The sequence below is a fragment of the Solenopsis invicta genome, chromosome 4, assembly GCF_016802725.1.
Source record: "Solenopsis invicta isolate M01_SB chromosome 4, UNIL_Sinv_3.0, whole genome shotgun sequence".
Lineage (NCBI taxonomy): Eukaryota > Metazoa > Arthropoda > Insecta > Hymenoptera > Formicidae > Solenopsis > Solenopsis invicta.
In genome coordinates this window covers 16,773,008-16,794,738 of record NC_052667.1, presented here as the reverse complement: position 1 = coordinate 16,794,738, position 21,731 = coordinate 16,773,008, and the positions used below count along the sequence as shown (strand labels likewise).

Sequence of the window (21,731 nt, the reverse complement as noted above, 5' to 3'; positions counted from 1 at the left end):
AAGCGTTCAAAACTTCATATGGGGTCTCTCAGACCCACTTACGTGTTTAAGGGTTAACTTAGATCTTAATTAAGTGATACACATGAAAAACTTTAATTAATAGACATTTTATATAAAGATAAGAATCAACTAACAGGCAACAATAATGCAATTATATTTGTTATAGGAATTGCTCATCCTTATATTTTTATCGGACAAAAAAGTACTAGAATAAAAGAACATAAGAACAATTTCTAATTTAGATCCTTCTAAATATTCTATAATCCATGGGATATGCTAGAATGCTAGAGCATAATCATACTTTTGTTTGGGAGAATCTTAAAATATTACTCTGAAACCAATTATTGTATTATAAATGATTGATTTAAAAAATGATACATATCAAAGAACAATAAGAACAGAATTGATCTGATGAAAGACAATGAATCCTTCATGTAGCACGTATTTTTGCATTCTCCTCAAACATTATTTAAATAATGGATACATATCTGACCGTAACACATAGCAATTAATTATAAAACTTTAGATAAATTGTACATATAATTAAACATTGCACTGTTAAGTAAACTGTTTCAAGTATCAAATGCCGATTTTTTCTTTTTTTTGGATTTTAATTGAAGATATCAGAAGATAGGTTTGCATATAAAAAATGTTTTTAATATTAATCGTAGCACTTATATATGGTCTTTTATTTTTCATAACGGAATAAAATACATTTTTGGAAATAATACATTTTCCTTAATAATACTTTGAACAAAAGTTGCTCGGTTTTGAAAAAAATGTAGAATAGCGATCTTGTGCATGTAGTGATTGTATACAAAGTATTATATCTTTATCTATATAAAAGTAAAACAAGACATATTTATTAAAATAAAATATTAAAATAGAACTATGCTAAAAATAGAGATCAAAATTTCTCCATTTTTTGAAATTTTAAATTAATGCTTTTTTGATTATAAATAACAAAAAACAAATACAATTAATTGAAATTATTATAATATTACTCAATGTAGTTGCATATGTGAATATATATCACAAAATGGTTGATACATACATAGTGATAATTTGTATCAACTACATCATTAAATACTATTATATAAAAAAATACTTCACAATTACTTAAATCCAAGATTAAACAAAATTGAACAAATATTTCGAAAGTCTCAGGTTTATAATTTGATCAACTGGCTTTGTACTACGTGTTAAGAGAATTGAGTTTTTGAATCAACTTGAGAAGCAACTTGAGAAGCAACTTGATTAAATATAGTACCTATTAATTTGAGTACATAATTTCGATTAATTCAGAATCTAAATAACCAATTACAGCCCTAATCTTCAATTTGATGGGTAATTTTATAAAGAAAAAAATATACGTCAAGTTGCTTTTCCTTGATTTATTTCGTAAGATATCTTTTGGTCGTTTTTTTTATAAACACTAAAATGTTTATAAGTAGAATGATGAGAGAAATCGATTTGCGTTTAAAAATCATATAATTTTAATGAAAAAATTTAATTGATATGACCACAGACACTCAAAGTTAAATAAAGATCGCTATTTTATATTTTTTTGAAACCAAGCAATTTTTGTTCGGGAATATTATTGGAGAAAATATATTTTTTCCAAAATATTTTATTCCATTATTAAAAATAAGATATCGTGTATAAGCGCTGCGTTTAATATTCAGCAATTTTTTGGACGAAAAATCGTGCTTTTGATATTTTAAACCAAAATCTAAAGAATGAAAAAAATCGACATCTGACATTTGAAATAATTTACTTGTGAATTCTAACTTATTCAATCTTGTGTAATTTATCATGCGAACAAGTCGTTGATAGTATTTATACAATGTCAGATATATTTAATTTGTATTACAATATGTTTAATACGTAAACGCTATAGCGTAATAAGGAAAGTGATTTTGGGCCCTGCGCATAATCAATCGTTATATAGGGCAAAATGTCCATCGAGATAAAAGTAAATTTTGTACCAAGTTTTGTTTTAAAAGACCTCCACAATTTTGAAATATTGCAAGAAATATGATTTTTTATTTTTTTTCTCTCCTAAATATAAATTAACCTTTACAAAAAAATCATGATTATAAAGGGTATCCACATACATAAGCTCTAATTTTTTCTTTTTTTTTTGCTGAAACTTCTGTTTAAACAAAAAATCTAGAATTTTTGAAATTGCATTTTCTCTTAATCTAAAAAAATTGGCCATTTGTAAAAAAAAATTCAGTGGATAAGTCATATGACATGTTATATTCAATATTTTTTTCAGATTTTTCAATTTAGCGGAACGTGCCGAAAAAAAATAAAAATCGATTTTTAAAAATTATTTTTCGGTCTTAAGTGCATCCGGTTGACATATATTAAGTTATTTTTAAATACAATTATCTCTGATTACACATCTGCAAACAGTAGTATAAAACTAATATTATAGAGTTCACATAATTTAAACTATGAGATTTCGTAGTTATAGGACAACACATAAATTATTCAAAAATATTCACGGCATCAGTTTGATATATCATACTTTGACAAAGCACATTTTGGAAGGACTTGATCTAATCTTAAATCACCTTGATAACAATTAAAATGACACTCTTATGACCTGGACACATTCTTATTTCTCAACGAAGAATAAATTTCTTGGATTTCAACGGACAGATAGTTTATATTACAATAACGTTGTTCTTACAATATTAACAAAAATGTTATGTACTTTGACCTTGGCTTCTTCGATTTGTAATTTAACGTATTTATATTCGTATGTATTACAATATTGTTATTTAAATTCTTATCGTGTTTTGATGTATTGTAATAATTACTTATTTATTCTGTCAAATCTAATGTAGTATTTCAAAATCTGCATTGTTACTAATTACAATCGTTACTCCTTGTGGAGTTACTCCTCGTGGAATTAAATTACCAGTTTGGTTAAATTAATTTTATACTAAAGAAAAACAAAACATCCATTGGTTAAAGTTTTTTTATGTGTATTATCTAATTGAGATGTAAGTTAATTATTATTTATTAACCTTTCGCCTACTTATTGATTGATCTTCCTCTTATCTTTTTTGCTTTTATATGTAACGAGCCTTGTATTTATTATTTTTTTTATGCATATGATAATATTATAGAATAAATAGATGCAAGAATATTATATATTTATTTATTCTTAATTTCTATTATTTATTCATAAAATAAATGATTACACCTCATATATGATACACTTTTTTATTATACATTTGCATAAATTTAAGATAATTTTAACATAAATTTTTATTTTATGTTGAATAAATCAAATTACATTTTGCTTCTAATTATGTTCACACTGTCTCATAGCGATTCATAATTATTATAATTTCTTAAGAAAAAAAATTTTTTTTCTATTAATTTTTAGTTTATTATACCCGCATGTAATTGTGATTATTATATTTATGATATATAAAAATTATTTAATAATAACTCATTGGGCGAGTTTTAGCTAGCAAAGCAACTCAACCCGCTCGCTAAGCGATTAAACACAATTGATTCTTATAACGGGACCCGGTTGCTTTGCCGGCTTGAATTTATTCATCGGTATATAAAGTAAGGATAGGCGCTCTCGATTCGATCTTTTAAAGAATCGATTCTTTTGTATCCGATTTCTGATTTTTTTTAGATCGATTCTACAACATACAGCGATTAATCGGTTGAATCGATTTTTGAGACCAAAGACCGAATCTATAAAAATATAAAATTTATACAAGAGAGAAGCCTGATAGCTGCCATGTGCGCGCGATTTAAATTGGACTGTTTTTTGAAATTAAGAACCAATAAAAATGTATTAATAAATTATAATTGTAATGTTTTATATTTACTCAAAAATATGCTATTATAAAGAATTTTGTAATTATTTAAATAATATTAAATATTTTATAAAATTAAATAAAAGGATCGATCCTTGATGGATCGATTCTTCAAACGGCGATTTTTTTATCGAATTAATTTTCAAGTCTACGATCTGAATCGATTAAAAAAAAATCGATTTTTTTGAAAAAATTGCTCATCCCTAATATAAAGCATTATTTCAAATATTTATTTTTCCATCCAAGCGCACACAGTGTAATACTAACATAATATAATTACGTGCATGTAGGAACATTTGTTATGAAATTTGCTTTATATTTAATGTAATATATTTTTGCTTTTAATGCTACATGGATTGCCAGGTTATTACGATTATAACACTGACGATGGTAATTATTTAAACATGTTTGCAATTCCTATAACATGATATATTTATATGTTTATCAATTCTTTTATATTTTTCTTTTTGTTAATATAAATGTTGTATGAGAAATTTACGTGATTTATATAATTATTTTATTATAAGCTTACAATAAAAGGAGTAGATAATTATATTTTTTTAGAGATTGTAAGAATCATACTTACGACACAAGTTTATTTAATTGTCTTATACATTGTTTGCAACTGTTTTCAAAAAGATCTATAGTGATATATGATACATACAGCTGGTCAAAAAGCAATTTCTCACAGAATCTTATTTGTTATGATTAACAGATTGTTTTAGATTTTAGATTTTTATTTATATTTTAGAATTTTTTTCTACACGGCGAGAAAAGAAATATGACGATTATATTATAAAATTTGATATGTACATTCTTTAAATGTTTATTTATTGTGTATAGAAGTAGCACCGCCTCGTCCACCTTTGCCTGGAAGCAATATTCCACCTCCAAGACCTCCTCCTCCCGAAACAGACGATGAGGAAGAAATGTTTATGCATGCCCCTCAACCTAATCAACCAATAATGGTAAGAGAAATGCTATTCAACGTATTTGTCTAAATATTATGTAGTGTTTGGAAACAAGTAGAAGAGAATTTAAGGAATAATTCTAAATGATAAAATAAAATAAAAATGAATTAAGGATAACAAAATTATGATTAAGTTATAATTTTCGTTTTTTAATTATAAATATTAAAAGTACCTGAAACACTGAATATTCAAATGGTTATAATTAAAAAAGGAAGCCTAATTCCAATTTCGTTATTCTTGATTCTAGACTCCTTCACTCCTTAAATTTTCTTTCACCTGCCAAACATTTTCTATAATTTTCTATAACATATAATTTATAAAGTTATATAACAAAATTGTGTGCGTGGACAAGAGTTACATTATGAAATTTGTATAGATGGCCGCCCACGGCTTACATCAGGAAGTACGACAGTGGTCCAGCAAAGACAATGAAATTATTGCCGCAGCAAAGAAGATGGCTATTTTAATGGGCAGACTATCAGGACTAGTTAGAGGTGAAGGTGGTAACAAACGAGATCTCATTGCATGCGCCAAAGCTATTGCTGAAGCTTCCCAGGAAGTTACCCGTCTCGCCAAAGAACTTGCTAGAGAATGTACTGATAAACGCATTCGAACGGTTTGTATAAACTGATTATGTCAACATCTTTTTTAAATATTATTTATATTTAAAATTTCTATGTAATTTTACACTTGTAATAATTTTTCACAGAATCTTCTTCAAGTTTGTGAGCGTATACCTACAATTGGAACTCAATTGAAGATATTATCTACAGTGAAAGCTACTATGCTCGGAGCGCAAGGTATAGTTCTCTCTTCTTGCATTTTTTCACATATTTACAATATATTGATTATATTCAATAATAATCATTGCTGGTATTAACTATTAAAGAATATTTATTAATGATCCTAGGATGATATAATCTCTCTATGAAACATTGATTAATAAAAGTAGGAATCATTATATAATTAACGAAAGAATTAAATTGTTTGTGTGTAGAGACACTTCCGACCTGGGAAGAGCTGATGCTTTATGGTAAACAAATTGGAAACTTGTTTCATGTTCTCTTTATTTCTTTCTCTTTCGATGTTGTTTCTTTTGTTCTATTTCAAAAATTTGGTATTTATTGATTTTTACGCAATACACACGGCATTTAAACACAGCATGTGTCCTCTACTTTTCCCTTGGAAAGGAATACAAAAAAGTGAAATATTGTCAATCAAAGTTGACATGCACATACACGCGCGCGTATATGTGTAATATACAGGGTCATTGAAAAGTATCGGATCCCTTGATTATTTTGAAAACTAAGCATTTTAGAAAAAAGCGTTTCAGATAAAAGTTGTAAGGTTTCAAAAGATCTATTTACTGATCTTATCAGTTTGATCTTAGATGGCGTCGCCAAGGTCATATCAAAATTACATTAATTTTTTTAAATGAGACACTCTATTTCTGATTCTAGAATCTAATAACTGATATCAAGAGCTTTCCAAAACCCTACAAGAAAGTTTATTTTCCTTGAGTACTTTCCGAGTTGCGAAACTTGAAAGCTACAGTGTACTGTAACTTTCAAGCGTCATAACTCGGAAAGTACAGTGCGCATCAGTAATTTGCTGGGTCATAGTAGGTAACTTAACTTACCGACACTGAGTCGATGAATGCCCGTGCGCGCGCGTTTATTCAGAAGGAACATGAATAATAAATATTTGGCACAAAGAATATACGTTACTGATTCTCTTAGTTATCCTCTTCTTTCTTCTTAGTCTAATTTAGGTTAAATATTTTTATTATTTATGTTAAAATGTCTACATGTTAAGCTGCATAATAAAATAAATAGTAAAATTAAAATTCAACGCACGACTTTGATACTTGTTTTCAATTTCAAATATGAATTTATTTAGTTTAATGTAATTATGTTTTCTTCTATTGCGTATAAACAATAATATATTCATATAATTACATACGCAAAATTGTTAACGCCGAAACGCATGCAGAATAATCTCCGTTACGTTATGTTTCTTGTTGATCATTAGCGTTTTAACATTTCGTAGTTCTGTTAAAAAAACTTTGCTGATAAATCAACACAAACAACGAATCGATAGTTTCTGCACATTATTTATATTTTTATATACAAAGTGATTCAGAATAACCCGTTGTCCTTCAAGGGACGTATTCCTGGTCAAATTCTAAGATGATTTTTCCTTTGGCAAAAATTTGGTAGACGCTTAGATTTTGACATATAAGCCGATTAAGTTAGCGTATCACGGTTCGAATACAGATAATACGCAGGGGCGGCGCACTCAACGTTACGCGCGGGTGTATCGTGAGGCGCCTTCAGCTGATACAGCACACAAGAGTCCCTACTCTCTCCCTTCTCTCACTCTCTCTCTTTCTTTCTTTGTCACATTACAATGCTATCTTTAACTTAAAAGTGTAATTATTTTACGTCTTGATTTTAATAAATTTGATAAAAAAAAGTGTCAAGAAATTCTTTCTACAGTCGAAGAATCAAACAAAGAATTACACGAAATCTACAAAAGTATTTACATCTCGAGTTTTTAGAAACAATAACGCTTTTCTTGTCACACAGAGAGAGAGAGAGAGAGAGAGAGAGAGAGAGAGAGAGAGAGAGATAGCGCGTGCTTGCGTGAACAAGTTTAGGCATTTACTTACGTATTAGTCTATACAGTGATCAATTAGTTGCCTCCACGATGAGACAGACCAAAGTTTTCAACAAATAGTGTAGGATAATTTTCGATAGTATCGAGGGCTAATAATCGAACACTCACGCTATTTAACTGGCCGAGAATATAAAAGTTATTTATTAAGAAACAGTTTCACGGTTAATGACTCGTCAGGACGAGACTCTAACCGCACGTACATATTGCGAAAAACACCTGCACGGATCACGGTTGATCTTGATTTATCGAGCGCTCGCAAGCTCGCCGGTGTCGCCACGCGGGCCCATCGCTATCAGCGCCGCGTGGCTAAAAATTACAGTCTTTACAGAACGCGCCAGGGCCGTGCTAATTACAGGCCCTACAATAGCATTTGTTATGAAGAAAGCTCTTCGAAGAGAAATAATCTGCCCTTTTCAGGGCAACCAGATGATTTATTTCGAAGAACAATCTTTTGGTTTTAACAAATTGTTAGAATCTCTTGATATAAAAAATAATAATTTTAATAAAATAAAAAGAAAAATATTTTTTCAAAATATTGAAGCAATTTTTAATAAACAATAAAGAAACTTAAAATTTTAATATTTTTCAATAAATTTTATTATTAAAAACAATATTAATCAATATTTCATCTTTAAATTACCGCGTTCTAACTTCTGTTCGACCAATCATGCATTCACATTCGATCATAACATAATCAATAAAATCAGTCGGCTCTTTCCCGTTACCAAGTAAACATGTGTTGTCTGTTCGTCGCGCATAAAAACGTGTTATATTGACTACATATCTTCATATATCGAATGATTAATAATTATTTGCAGTGATTGTTACTTGATCGTTAATTAGTTGCTCAAATTTTATCGATTAAGTGAATGAATTGTGTATTGTAATACTAAAGTGATAATTTACGAGAGGATCAAGAAAACTTTGGTCTGTCTTATCGTGGAGGCAACTAATTGATCACTGCACAGAATAATACAGAAATATGCCCAAACTTGTTCACGCAAGCATGCTCTCAAGAAATCTCTCTCTCTTCTCTCTCTCTCTCTCTCTCTCTGTGAAAAGAAAAATACTACTGCTTTTAAAAACTCGAAATATAAATATTTTTGAAATCAAGACGAAAAATAATTACATTTTTAAAGCTAGCATTGTGATGTGAGAGAGAGGGGGGGGGGGACTCTTATGTATTGTATCAGCTAAGCGCAACAGGCGCCTCACGACATACCCATGCGTAACAGCGAGTGCGCCGCTCCTGCGTACCATCCGTATTCGACCCGTGATACGCTAACTTAATCGGCTCATATTTTAAAATCCAAGCATCTGCCAAATTTTTGCCAAAAGAAAAATCGTCTTAGAATTCGACCAGGTATACGTCCCTTGAAAGACAACGGGTTATTTTGAATCACCCTCTAGTAACAATTTATTAAATAAAGATTAAATAACAAAATACGAAAATACGTATAGTCCCAAAAAATATTTCTATGCATTTAAAGCTTTTTAATATTAATTACAACACATTTTATATATGTCGCAAAAAATATAGACACAAATGATTATACATATTTTTGGCTTTTGAAATTCATTATTCTTATTTTAGAAATTCTTACTAAATGTGTAGATAACGTGCAGATATTTATCAATTTGTTATTTACGTTATTTCATCAACAGAATTTTTCGAAAATTAAAATACGTGGTTGAAGAGTATCGCACTTTTTGACATCGTGTGACAATCGCGCTCGCGCGCGCGCGACACAAGTCTCCGTTGTCTTTCTTTTTGCATCTCTTACTGACATGAGAAAGGAATATTAACAAAATGCAATCGCTGATCAATTAATTTGTTTTGACTTCTTGTCTAACTCATTCGTTCTCATGCAATCATGGCAAGCAATCTCGTGGGTCAACGTGGCCGCATTATCGGAATAGGAAAGGGAAAGTGGAATAGGCACGCGAGAAATTGCACGTCGTATTCCGTGCAGTGAGGAAAATGTGCGAAAATGAGTCAGGCGATATTAAGAGGAAGGTATAGAAGGATTGGAAGATAAAAGGAAACACAATCGTAGACCGCGATTAACGAGTGCTGAAGAAGATGCAGCCTTAGTCAATCAGGTAGACGCTGCTCCCTTTCTTCCAGTATCGCATTCTGTAAATCAAGTTGATTTACAGATATCTAATTGGACAGCGCAAAGGCGTTTAAACGAAGCAAATATGCATTGTTATCGTGCCGTACGTAAAATTCCTCTAACGGGGAAACATCGCGATGATCGTGTCGCTTTTACGCTGCATCAATTAGACGCGGCTTCACCTGAAGATTGGGACAGAACTATCTGGATTGACGAAAAGGTATTTTGTTTGGCACGTGATCATCGTATACAAGTGTGGAGACCTGAAAATCATCGCCTGGATCCAAAATACGTAGTTCTTTACGGCAAAAGTGGGCGCATCACTTGTACTATGTGGACTTGTACTATGGGGATGGATAAGTGCTCATTGTCCGGGAGAATTAATTGAAGTGTCGCCGCATATGAATTCTTTTGAATACGTGAATATTCTGGAGAACGTGTTGTTCCCCACGTATTGCGTTCGCAGAATATACATCGAAGATATGTCGACATTTCGGTTAGTTCAAGACAATAGTGCTGACCATACCGCACACGTAGTAAAAGAATGGTTCGCTCAACATCCAAAAATTGAAGATCTTAATTGGACAGCCAAATCCCCGAATCTCAATTTAATAGAAAATGTTTGGGGAATAATTGCGAATTCATTGATTTCTGAACATGAGAGAACTAGAGAACAACTGGTTGCACATGCTAAGAACTCGTGGGAAAATTTGAGGCATAAGCCTCAATATTTCACACATTTAAACGATTCGGTAGAGAGGCGATTGCAACAAGTGGTTGCACGGGAAGGATACTGGCCCGCTATTAGATGGTGCCAGTATTATTTCAAACGGTTCTTTTCAGAACCACCAAATTATTAAACGGTGGAACACTTGTCAAGCATGCAAAATTTAATTAAAAAAAAATATATACTATATATTAAAGAACCAATATATTTTTAATTTTATTTAATAACTTATTCCTTTACCTTTCCCACCTCCTCATATACGTTTATCTTTGCGTACGTAATTATATGAATATATTATTGTTTATACGCAATAGAAGAAAACATAATTACATTAAACTAAATAAATTCATATTTGAAATTGAAAACAAAGTATCAAAGTCGTGTGTTGAATTTTAATTTTACTATTTATTTTATTATGGAGCTTAACATGTAGACATTTTAACAGAAATAATAAAAATATTTAACCTAAATTAGACTAAGAAAAAAGAAGAGGCTAACTAAGAGAATCAGTAACGTATATTCTTCGTGCCAAATATTTATTATTCATGTCCCTTCCGAATAAACGTGCGCGCGCGGGCGTTCATCGTTATCGATTCAGTGTCAGTAAGTTAAGCTACCTACTATGACCCAGCGAATTATTGACGTGCACTGTACTTAACAAAAATAAACTTATTTATAGTGTTTTGAAAAGTTCTTGAAATCGACTATAAGAAAATTCAATTACGTTAAAGTGTTAGAGTATCGGTAGTTTCCTAATTGAAGGATATCGGTATTACCCTAACATTCTATATTTTCTAAATGGTATACCGTTAGTATCCATCTGTTCGTCGTGATGAATTGATTGGCTGTAATAAGTGGATCATTTCTAGCGAATTTTTAAATAGTAAATTTATTACATTTAGTAATATTTATATTTTCTGTAGAATGATAGTCACAATTTAAATAGGAATTATTTCTCGTGTAATCAATAATAAAAAAAATTTCTTTGTTAGAAGTTTTAATTTAAATTCTTTTTTGATAAGTCTATATCTTCCTCCTTCAAAAAGTATTAAAGTAAATGAATAGTTTGAGTATATTTTAGATTGAAGATATTTTATATTTTATATGTTACTCTTTTCATACATTTAGATAAAATACAAAATAACCTGCAAACCATACGATTCTTTTTTGTTATTTTTTGTTATATATGTAAAGATAATTAGAAAGTGAAAGTTTTATAAAATATTTCATATTTTATACACTACATATTTCAAAAATTTAAATACACTTTAAGTTTTCTCGCATTGCACGAAAAGTTGAAAAAACATAAATCTTTAAAAAATTGAAAAAATTTATACGCATATAATATTTTGTTTTTTTTCTATAAACTATTTAGTTTAACAAGTAAAAATTCAAAATTCAAAAATATTTTATAAGAAATGATCTTTTACATAACAAATTTAATATTACGAGAAATCTTGATACTAATTTTAAAAAAAGCATTCTAAAGAAAGCTGACTTTAAAATAATCTTTTGCTATTTTTGTCCGATCCCATCAAAATACAGCGATTCAAAGTAAAAAAAGGTATTGAAAAGTTATCAATTTTTAATTTTATATAATTTGAGAATAGAATATTGTAGAGATGAAACTAATGACATATCAAAATTGTATATTTCCTTTTAATTTTTGAAAAATTTTTCTATAATTGTTTTTCACCGAGATACTTTTTGCGAGATGCGAGAAAATTTCAAACATGCTGAAAGAACTTTTGAGCGATATCAGAAGTATTTGATTGTATTTGAACAAAACAATATATTTTATAAATTCTATTCTCTCTTTTCTTCAATGATCTTATTTTCATAGTTTATGTACAATTGTACATTGCGAACTTATTTTGTAAAAAATATGATAAACTGTGGACTATAGGAAGTTCGATTCATTATAGTATTCAAATTGTTTCTCTATCATTTTTTTTTGTTCTTTATTCAATCATAAAAGAGAATCATATTCCGTTTAAATTCTTAGAATAATTCTGTACACATTGTTATTTCATTTTAACATATTAAAAAGTTCACATCTTCTCTTAAAAATAGATTCTTTGGAACATTCTAAAAAATCTTAATACACAAATGTCAAGGGTATAATGGTTTTCAAATTATTTGCAATTAAAGTTTATGAATCACAGAGCTGACATTTCGCGCGCTCAGGAATGGTCACATGGCAAGGTATCACAAGGGTATGTATCTCTTGATATTGTATGACAACCTCAATGTCAAGAGGTTGTCATATCAATATGCAGTGACATTTTTATTAAGAAATTATTTCTATAGAAAACATATTTGTATGTCTATTACCTATGCATAATTAATGTTTGAAACAAAATATCAATTCAATAACAAGATGTTACGATAGCCGTTGGCTATCAGCTGTCAAAGTATTATAAATTCATTATAACTATCGATATTATCGATATATTACTATAAAAGTTCTTATCATATCAGTGTTATTGTTCGGGACGCATTTTCTCGCACTTGGCCGTACACGTGATTTCAGTGAATTATGTACAAATATGTTTCCTACAGAAATAATTTCTTAATAAAAGCGTCACTGCGTATTTATATGACAACCTCAATGTCAAGAGGTACCCTTGTGGTACCTTGTCGTGTCACCATGCCTGAGCGCGCGAAATGTCGGCTCTGTGATTCGTAAACTTTAATCACAAATAATTTAAAAACCATTATAGCCTCGACATTTTTGTAATAGAAATTTTTTCTTAGACTAGCAAAACAGGCGCGCACTACGGGCACGGTACACAATTTTTGATATTATAAATTACAAATTTACTCAATACACACATAAGTTTTGATAACTGTCAAAACGCGATCTCCACGATGACAATAGTTCACGAAGTAAGCACAGCGTGAGAACCAATCAGCATTACGGAAAAGTGTCAACAATAAACTTCGAGAGATGCGACTATCGATTTAACATGGAATTTTTCAGATAGGATAAGAATGTTCCAAAGAATAAGAGAGGATGCAAGCTTTTTAGGACATCCTGTGTATACATGGTGATTCAGGTCGCTCGCGACAGCCGGCACGTACGTATTCCTCATGAAAAATTGAATTGAAAATGTTAATAGCAAAATGTTGAGGGGTCAATAATTTTTAAATGATGAGCGTTTGAAAATATCCAACCACAGGGCGTAATGTTCGCGCTGTCAAGGGCAGCGCAACCAAGCGGCCGGCCTTTGACGCGCTTTGACGGATACAGTTAAATGGCACGGTGCCAAACTTCAAGTATTGTTCCGTGAAAGGTACCGTGAAACATTCTCATCTTGAGTTCAGTTTAATTGACAAGAAGTAATGTCAATTGCAAATTAAAACATCATTCGTTAAAACATCATTTATATGAGTAAAAAATATGTTCTCGCCCTCGAGTCGAAGACAACGTATGCTGGGCTTGAAATGCTTTCTTTTATTCAACGCGACCATCACGTTCCACAACGGTCATTTTAATGAAATTACATCGTTGAAAATGACTTCAAGGGAAGTCAAAACGCCGATATTTGTATACATATTTATGTAATTATAGCGAAATATACGTACTACTATTATTATTGACGCACCAACTACCGCGTTTGACTCGCATTTCTTACGTTTTATTTTCTAATTTTAATATTGCCGAGTCTATCTTAAATATTTTGATTTTGTTACACGCATGGTGAAATAATGTGTAATATAATGAGTTCTTCTTTCTATAATTTTATGTCGCGCACATTTGGCAGGCACTCCGTTGTTATTAAAAGATTGGATTAAGCACCGCAAAATTGTTTACCGTTGCCAACTGCGGATCAGATTTATTAATTGCTGTATACGACTTAACATTATACCGACACATTTATCTCGCATACAAAATCTTAATTTAGAGTAGCACCATCATTGCTCCTTTTCGAGATTCAATCATGTAAAAAGTTTATTCGTCAAAAGGATTTTGAAACTTGAACTAAATGACACTCATAAAAAATTACATTTCTCAAGTATTCGAATTTTTCTTACCCGCTGCATCTCGGGTTATGTTCCGATTAACATTTGCAACGCTTTTTTCTCTAAACAAGAAAGGAGTTTATACTTCTCTTTTGCTGAAGAACAACATAGACTTGACAAGAAAATAAATTGGTTACTCAATAAACAACAAAAAAATCCATAATAACCACATCAATGGAATCAAATATTATTGGAGTAATAATAACACTTTCCAACATCCTCATAATTCAAATTTGTTGAGTAACGTTAATTCTACAGTATCTTGTAATTCCTCCTCTGACCCTCTCACTATTTTCCTTGACTCTTCCTCCTTCCTCTTTTGTCACCATCAGAAAAAAATGGTTTTTGAACTTGTCATCTATGGTTATACCTATGAATATATAATGTTTGTTACAACTTGAGAATTTCTCCTTACCAATTAATAACAAAAAAGTTGTTATATTCGAATTTATTAAAAATATTGAACGGAATATAAAAAAATTTCCGTGTCCAGTACAATTGGCGGTCAGAAATCACTCCATTCCTTTACTCAATAATCTTTTATCTCTCTTTCCTTCATAGGAATCAATCACAATTTTCAAACTTGGTTAAGATTACTAAAAGTTTTTTGAAAGACAATCCGAATTTGATAATCACAAAGACTGATAAGGGTAATATTACGGTTGCTTTGAACAGAGATGATTACACGAATAAATTAAATGAGATATTGTCGGACAATAAGACTTACACTATAATCAAAAAAGATCCTTCAAAAAACTTGACGAGTAAACTTAGAACGTTGTTGTCAAAGTGGAAGAATCTGAATTATATCTCAGACTTCAATTACAAAAGAATTTTCTGCATTGGCTTAATAACTAGAGCGATGGCTTAATAACTAGAGTGATGGCTTAATAACTAGAGCCTACGGTCTCCCGAAAGTACATAAAGCGAACTGCCCCCTTAGGATCATTGTGTCATCAATTGACAGTCCGTTATATGAGTTGGCAACGTTTTTACATAAAATACTTTCCACTAGTATCCCACCAGCTCGTGGGCACATTGACAACAGCTTCGAGCTCGTAAAGGAATTGAATAAATCATAAATTAATAGTAATTTCCGATTAATATCGTTAGACGTTGTGTCATTGTTTATGAACGTTCCCACAGAACTAGCTGTTAACAGTATTCACAAGAGATGGAACTTCATCTCGCAACATTGCAAGATTCCCCGAGACGAATTTGTGGGCGCCGTTCGCTTTGTTCTTGACTCGACTTTTTTAAAATTTGACAATCAATATTACAAACAAAATTTCGGGACTCCTATGGGCTCTCCGCTATCGCCTATCATTGTCGATTTAGTTATGCAGGATTTGGAGAGTGAAGTGCTCGAGACAATTGATTTTCCTGTAGCTTTTTATTACCGATACGTAGACAACATTGTCACAGCGGTGCCACCGTACATTGATACGTTATTGAATAATTTCAACGCGATTCATCCAAGGTTAAAATTCACTATTGAAGTCGGCGATAAAATTAATTTTTTAGACACCACGATTTTAATTTCTGACAATAAGATTAAATTTGACTGGTTTCACAAACCTACATTTTCAGAAAGATATCTGAATTTTTTGTCTCAGCATCCGCTCTCACAAAAGAGAAGTGTTATCACGGGCATGGTTGATAGAGCCTTCTTTTTGTCGCATCCTGAATTTCACCAAAAAAATCTAGAGTCAGTAGTGAACATTCTTTTGAGTAATGACTATTCATTAGATTTTATTTTTAAAACTACAAAAGCAAGATTAAAAGTCTGATCCATAACTACTCAACAGGATAATTTCACTAATAATTCTGAATCTGAACAAACAAAAAATTGGTTTACGATCCCTTTTATTGATTCAGTGTCTAACAAATTCAGGGGCATCATGAATAATACTGACTCTAGATTGGCATTTTACAGTTTCAACAAATTCGGTACTTTTATCAAAGTTCATAAGGATCCTCTCCAGGATACCTCCAAAAAGAACGTCGTGTATAAAATATTGTGTAATGACTGCAATACTTCCTATGTGGGTCAGACGGAGAGACAATTAAACACGAGAATCTCAGAACACCGCCAACATATTCGTAGAAACACGACAACTAATTCTGTTATTACTGACTATAGATTGCATTGCGGTCATGATTTTGATTGGGATAATGTTCAAGTTTTTGATGTTGAAAAGAATATTTTCAGACGGCTCACTTCAGAGATGCTACATATCAAATCACAGAGAGAGAGAGTCTAAATTTACAAACAGACATGGACTTTCTCGACCATGCCTACTCGGCGATCTTAAACAGGTTGTGATCTCTCTGATACATAGCGGCTATTATTTCGTGCTCATTTGTGTTCGTGCGGTTGACGAGGAAACATTGACTATCTCTGTGTCACTATTTATTATATTTATTAGTTTTATTATTTCCGACTTAACGACTTTTTTTTTAATTTGTGTTAATTTATTACGATGTGACGTCAACACCTTACAAAATGGCTTGAATTGACAGTGCTGGTGAGTTGTCTAAATTTTTTATTTTATAACTTCCGAGGATTCGTGTTCACTGTCCACCACAGATTATGGTACGACCGCTCATATGTCTATCTTGGTGGTCAACATTGATGGACCATAATGTGTAAATTCGCTCTGAATTCTTTTACACGAAAAAGCGACTACACGTGTCAATTTCTCGCCCTCGAATCGCAGACAACGTATGCTGGGCTTGAAATGCTTGTTTCTTTTATTCAACGCGACCATCACGCCACACAACGGTGATTTTAATGGAATTACATCGTTGAAAATGACTTCAAAGGAAGTCGAAATGCGTCTGATATTTGTATACATATTTATGTAATTATAGCGAAATACACGTACTACTATTATTATTATTGACGAACTAACTACCGCGTTTGACTCGCATTTCCTACGTTTTATTTTCTAATTTTAAAAAATATGTATTTTTAAAATATATTTTATGTGTAAACAAATAAATTAATAAATAAAATCAATATTAATTAAGTTTCCTGATCAAATAATATTAAAAGCTTCAGTTGATAAACATTTCTCAAACTTTTTTGTCAAAAGTTTTATCAAAAACAACAGTAGAAAAAATTTACATTTACATTTGAAATATACATTTAATATAAATAAATATTCCATATTTAGGAAATAAAATTAACGAAAATCCAAATTACAATATAAGAGAGTAGGTAAGTAATACAATGAAGAAATCGCTTGGTTGCGCCGCCCTTGACGGCACAAACATCACACCCTGTGGTTGGATATTTTCAAACGCTCACCGTTTAAGAACTATTGACCCCTCAACATTTTGTTATTAACATTTACTACTCAATTTTTCATGAGGAATACGTGCCGGCTGTCGCGAGCAATCTGAATCACCCTGTGTATATACTGGGTGATTATTAATGACTGTTCCCACTTTTTACCATAGGAGCACGCATTTGTAATTTCTAATATAATAATGTGTTAGAAATACGTATCCGTCGGTAAATCACGCTCCTATGGTAAAACATGGAAACAATCATTAATAATCACCCTGTATATATACAGGGCAATTCAGAACGACCCATGTGTCCCTGTAAAGACGTGTTCTTGAATAAATTCTGAGACGATTTTTCCTGTACGAAAATTTTGTCCGACGCTTACTTTTTGAATAATAAGAGGATAAAGTTAGCGAATCACGGGCCGTGTACACATGGTAGACAAAGGCGGCGCAACTCACCGTCCGACGCGGGCGCTTACCTGTGTCGGATAGAGTCCCTAGAAGTAGAGAGTCTGGACATCTCGGGGTTCCACGTGATTGGATGCACGTGATTGTGCACCTAAAATGGCAGCACCAGTACGGATCCCTGTTTAATCTTCTTTAGCCAATGCGATAACAGCATACAACACGTTCAAGTGCACACAATGATAAACATTCACACACATAAAGCTCACGTATATACACTGACATATTCATCACCGACATTTTAGGGGCAGATGTCCAGACTCTCTACTTCTAGGGACTCTAATGTCGGACGATGAGTTGCGCCGCCTTCGTCTACCATGTGTACACGGCCCGTGATTCGCTAACTTTATCCTCTTATTATTCAAAAAGTAAGCGTCGGACAAAATTTTCGTACAGGAAAAATCGTCTCAGAATTTATTCAAGAACACGTCTTTACAGGGACACATGGGTCGTTCTGAATCACCCTGTGTATATATATATATATATATATATATATATATATATATATATATATATATATATATATATCTATATATATATATAATGAATATTGGGTTTCAATCTTTTCTTCTATATTGTATTACTTAAAATATAAAAAGTTAATAAAACATTAATTTCCTTACATAATAAATTAATAAAAAAATTGTTTAATTCTGTATAGGTCTATCTGAAAATAAAAACAAATGTATAAATAATAAAAGATATTTTGCACCAGCCGAGTATTTTATTATTTCAAATATTTCACAGTTGCATATGATAGTTAAATAGTATCACTAAACCTAAAGAATAGTTTACTAATTAAGTAAGTATATAATCATCAAGAGAGGAAAAATTGCTCTATTGTGTAACAGTCATTAAAAATAACGAAAAATATTTAATGCATGTACTTTATTTTTAGATAGACCTACAACCTACAGAATTAGATAATTTTTTTATTTATTTATAAGGAATTAAATTAATATTTTATTAACTTTTTATATTTTAAATAATGCAATATGGAAGAAAAGATTAAAGCTCAATATTCATAACTGATTCTTTACGATTGTCTTATGTACAGTCTCAAAATGCCATGAAAATAATAACCATATTAATATCTTAAGACATTATTTGTAAATACAAACCAAAAACTACCCAGTCGACACAGTTATATGTTCACTGTATAATAGTTATACAATACATTTCAATATCTCGTTTTATATAACGTGAAAGTTGCTGCAATATTGTAGCTATATTATAAATTTCGCTCTTTTTCGTAAGTAACAGTGACAACATATTTATGTTGAAATAAATCACCGTAGATCATACAGCACACTAATATTGTATCAACATTTCATGCAATATTCAATCGCAATATTAATGAGACATTGCAGCAATGTCTAATGTCCCTTGAATCAATGTTAAAATTTCTCTGAAATGTATTAATATGGTTACACCACATAATTCCAATGCAAAACTATGTTTTTGTAGCATTTTATTAGGAGTACAAATTGAAAACCGCCGTTTTTTGTCAAAATTTGAGGATTGATTGTTGAAAAATGGTTACATACTTATTCTTGAAAGTATTGTCCATCGCTGGCCACTACTTTCTCCCACCTTTCGGGCAGCATACGAATCCCGCGTCGAAAAAACTGCTCGTCTTTTGTGGCGATCCACGAATCGACCCAGTTTTTGGCCTCTTCGTAATAATGGAAGTGCTGCTCAGCCAGGCCATGCGCCATTGATCGGAACAAGTGGTAATCTGAAGGGGCGATGTCAGGAGAATACGGCGGATGAGGTAAGACGTCCCATTTCAATGTTTCCAGATAGGTTTTAACGACCTGAGCAACATGTGGCCGAGCGTTGTCGTGCAGCAACATCACTTTTTCGTGTCTTTGCTCGTATTGTGGCCGTTTTTCCTGCAATGCTCGGCTCAAACGCATTAGTTGTGTTCGGTAGCGAGCTCCTGTGATGGTTTCACCCGGTTGCAACAGCTCATAATAAATCACGCCGAGCTGGTCCCACCAAATACACAGCATGAGCTTCGAGCCATGGATGTTTGGCTTGGCCGTCGATGTTGATGCATGGCCGCGGTAGCCCCACGATTTTTTTCACTTTGGATTATCATAATGGATCCACTTTTCATCGCCGGTTACAATACGATGCAGAAAACCCTTCCGTTTTTGCCGTTGGAGCAGCTGTTCGCACGCGAAAAAACGCCGTTCGACGTCTCTCGGCTTTAATTCGTATGGCACCCAGTGTCCATGCTTTTGGATCATTCCCATGGTTTTCAAACGATGTGAAATAGCTTGTTGAGTCACGCCCAATGAATCTGCAAGCTCCTGTTGCGTTTGAGATGAATCTTCATTCAGTAATGTTTCCAATTGTGCGTCTTCAAACTTTTTCACCTGTCCGGGACGCTCCTGGTCTTCTACGCCGAAATCACCACTTTTGAAGCGTTGGAACCATTCTCGACACGTTCTTTCAATAATGGAAGCCTCACCATAAGTTTTTACAATCATTCGACGCGCCTCAGCCGCAGATTTTTTCGAATTGAAGGCAAAAAGCAAAATTTCCCGCAAATGACGCTTATTGGGCACAAATTTCGACATTTTCGATCACAAAAAAATATATAACGCCGATAAAAATTTACAACTGCAATGATAAGAAATTGTTGCCAGATGCCCAACCTTACATTTAAAATTTTTGATCTAACGTTTGGCGCCAGCATTTACCGCTGGCGCCATCTACTGGAAAACGGCGGTTTTCAATTTGTACTCCTAATACATTTTTCGCAAAAAAAATCTCGGGAATTTTCTCTTGAAAATTCCCAAGTGGCCACCCATCTAAGTCGTGACCTCGGTGGATGTTGCTTGACTTCTGCGATTGCTGCGAACTGGAATCCTCGTGATGATCTGTGAACACTTTATATTAATATGTATATAACTGACAGATTAGGTGAATATATGTAGAAAAGATGAAACATGTATAATTAAAGCATAATATTTATATAAGCATATATAAAAATATAGTTTTTTTACTGATTTTTACAAATGCGGAATAGCATTTGGAATAATTTTTCTGTCATTCGTAAAAATAAGAATACAATTAGAAACAAGTCTATATAACACAATAATTAAATTAAAAATAAAAAAAATTTTTTGAACATTGAAAAAGCATTTAAAAAATATTGTCTGATCATTAAAATCAAGATTTTTTCGTCAACAGACTTATTTCGTATATTGATAATAATTTGTTCAATGTTGCTTTAACGTTACAGCAACATTAATCTTTAATGTAGAAAAATCAACGGTAGTTTTTCAGAATAATCCTCACCTCACCTCCGATTTTGACGAAATTAGGCTCATTCGATGAGTTTTCGCTCAAAATGAATGAATTTGGCAGAAAAAAGTGTCGCTCTATCGATATCTCGCGAACCAAGATATCAATCGTTAAAGTTGTATAGGTTAAAAAATGTATTATCAAAATATAAAACTTCTATATAGTTCCAATAATTAAATTCTATATAATAATAGTATTATCATGTAACTAATTAATTATATTAATTTTATATTGCTACAATATCATGTTGCAATATTGATTATATATTTATACAAAG

At 31.7% G+C, this 21,731-nt stretch overlaps 2 protein-coding genes across 12 annotated transcripts in view; both read left to right on the top strand.

Moving 5' to 3' along the window:
* LOC120357578 (methionine aminopeptidase 1D, mitochondrial-like) overlaps positions 1–21,731 on the top strand; it is a 217,515-nt gene that overhangs the window by 78,814 nt on the left and 116,970 nt on the right. The gene's annotated exons all lie outside the window — the stretch shown is intronic.
* The window catches only part of LOC105197325 (vinculin), a 54,653-nt gene that overhangs the window by 29,076 nt on the left and 3,846 nt on the right, over positions 1–21,731 (top strand). For 5 of the 11 annotated variants that reach the window (XM_039447841.1, XM_039447849.1, XM_039447844.1 and 2 more), the window contains 5 exons: positions 4,218–4,244; positions 4,698–4,822; positions 5,202–5,441; positions 5,535–5,625; positions 5,823–5,858. In XM_039447841.1, coding sequence (XP_039303775.1) covers positions 4,218–4,244; positions 4,698–4,822; positions 5,202–5,441; positions 5,535–5,625; positions 5,823–5,858 — 519 coding nt within the window. The remainder of the gene's footprint in view (positions 1–4,217; positions 4,245–4,697; positions 4,823–5,201; positions 5,442–5,534; positions 5,626–5,822; positions 5,859–21,731) is intronic. The other 6 variants (XM_039447851.1, XM_039447845.1, XM_039447848.1 and 3 more) reach the window with 3 other exon arrangements.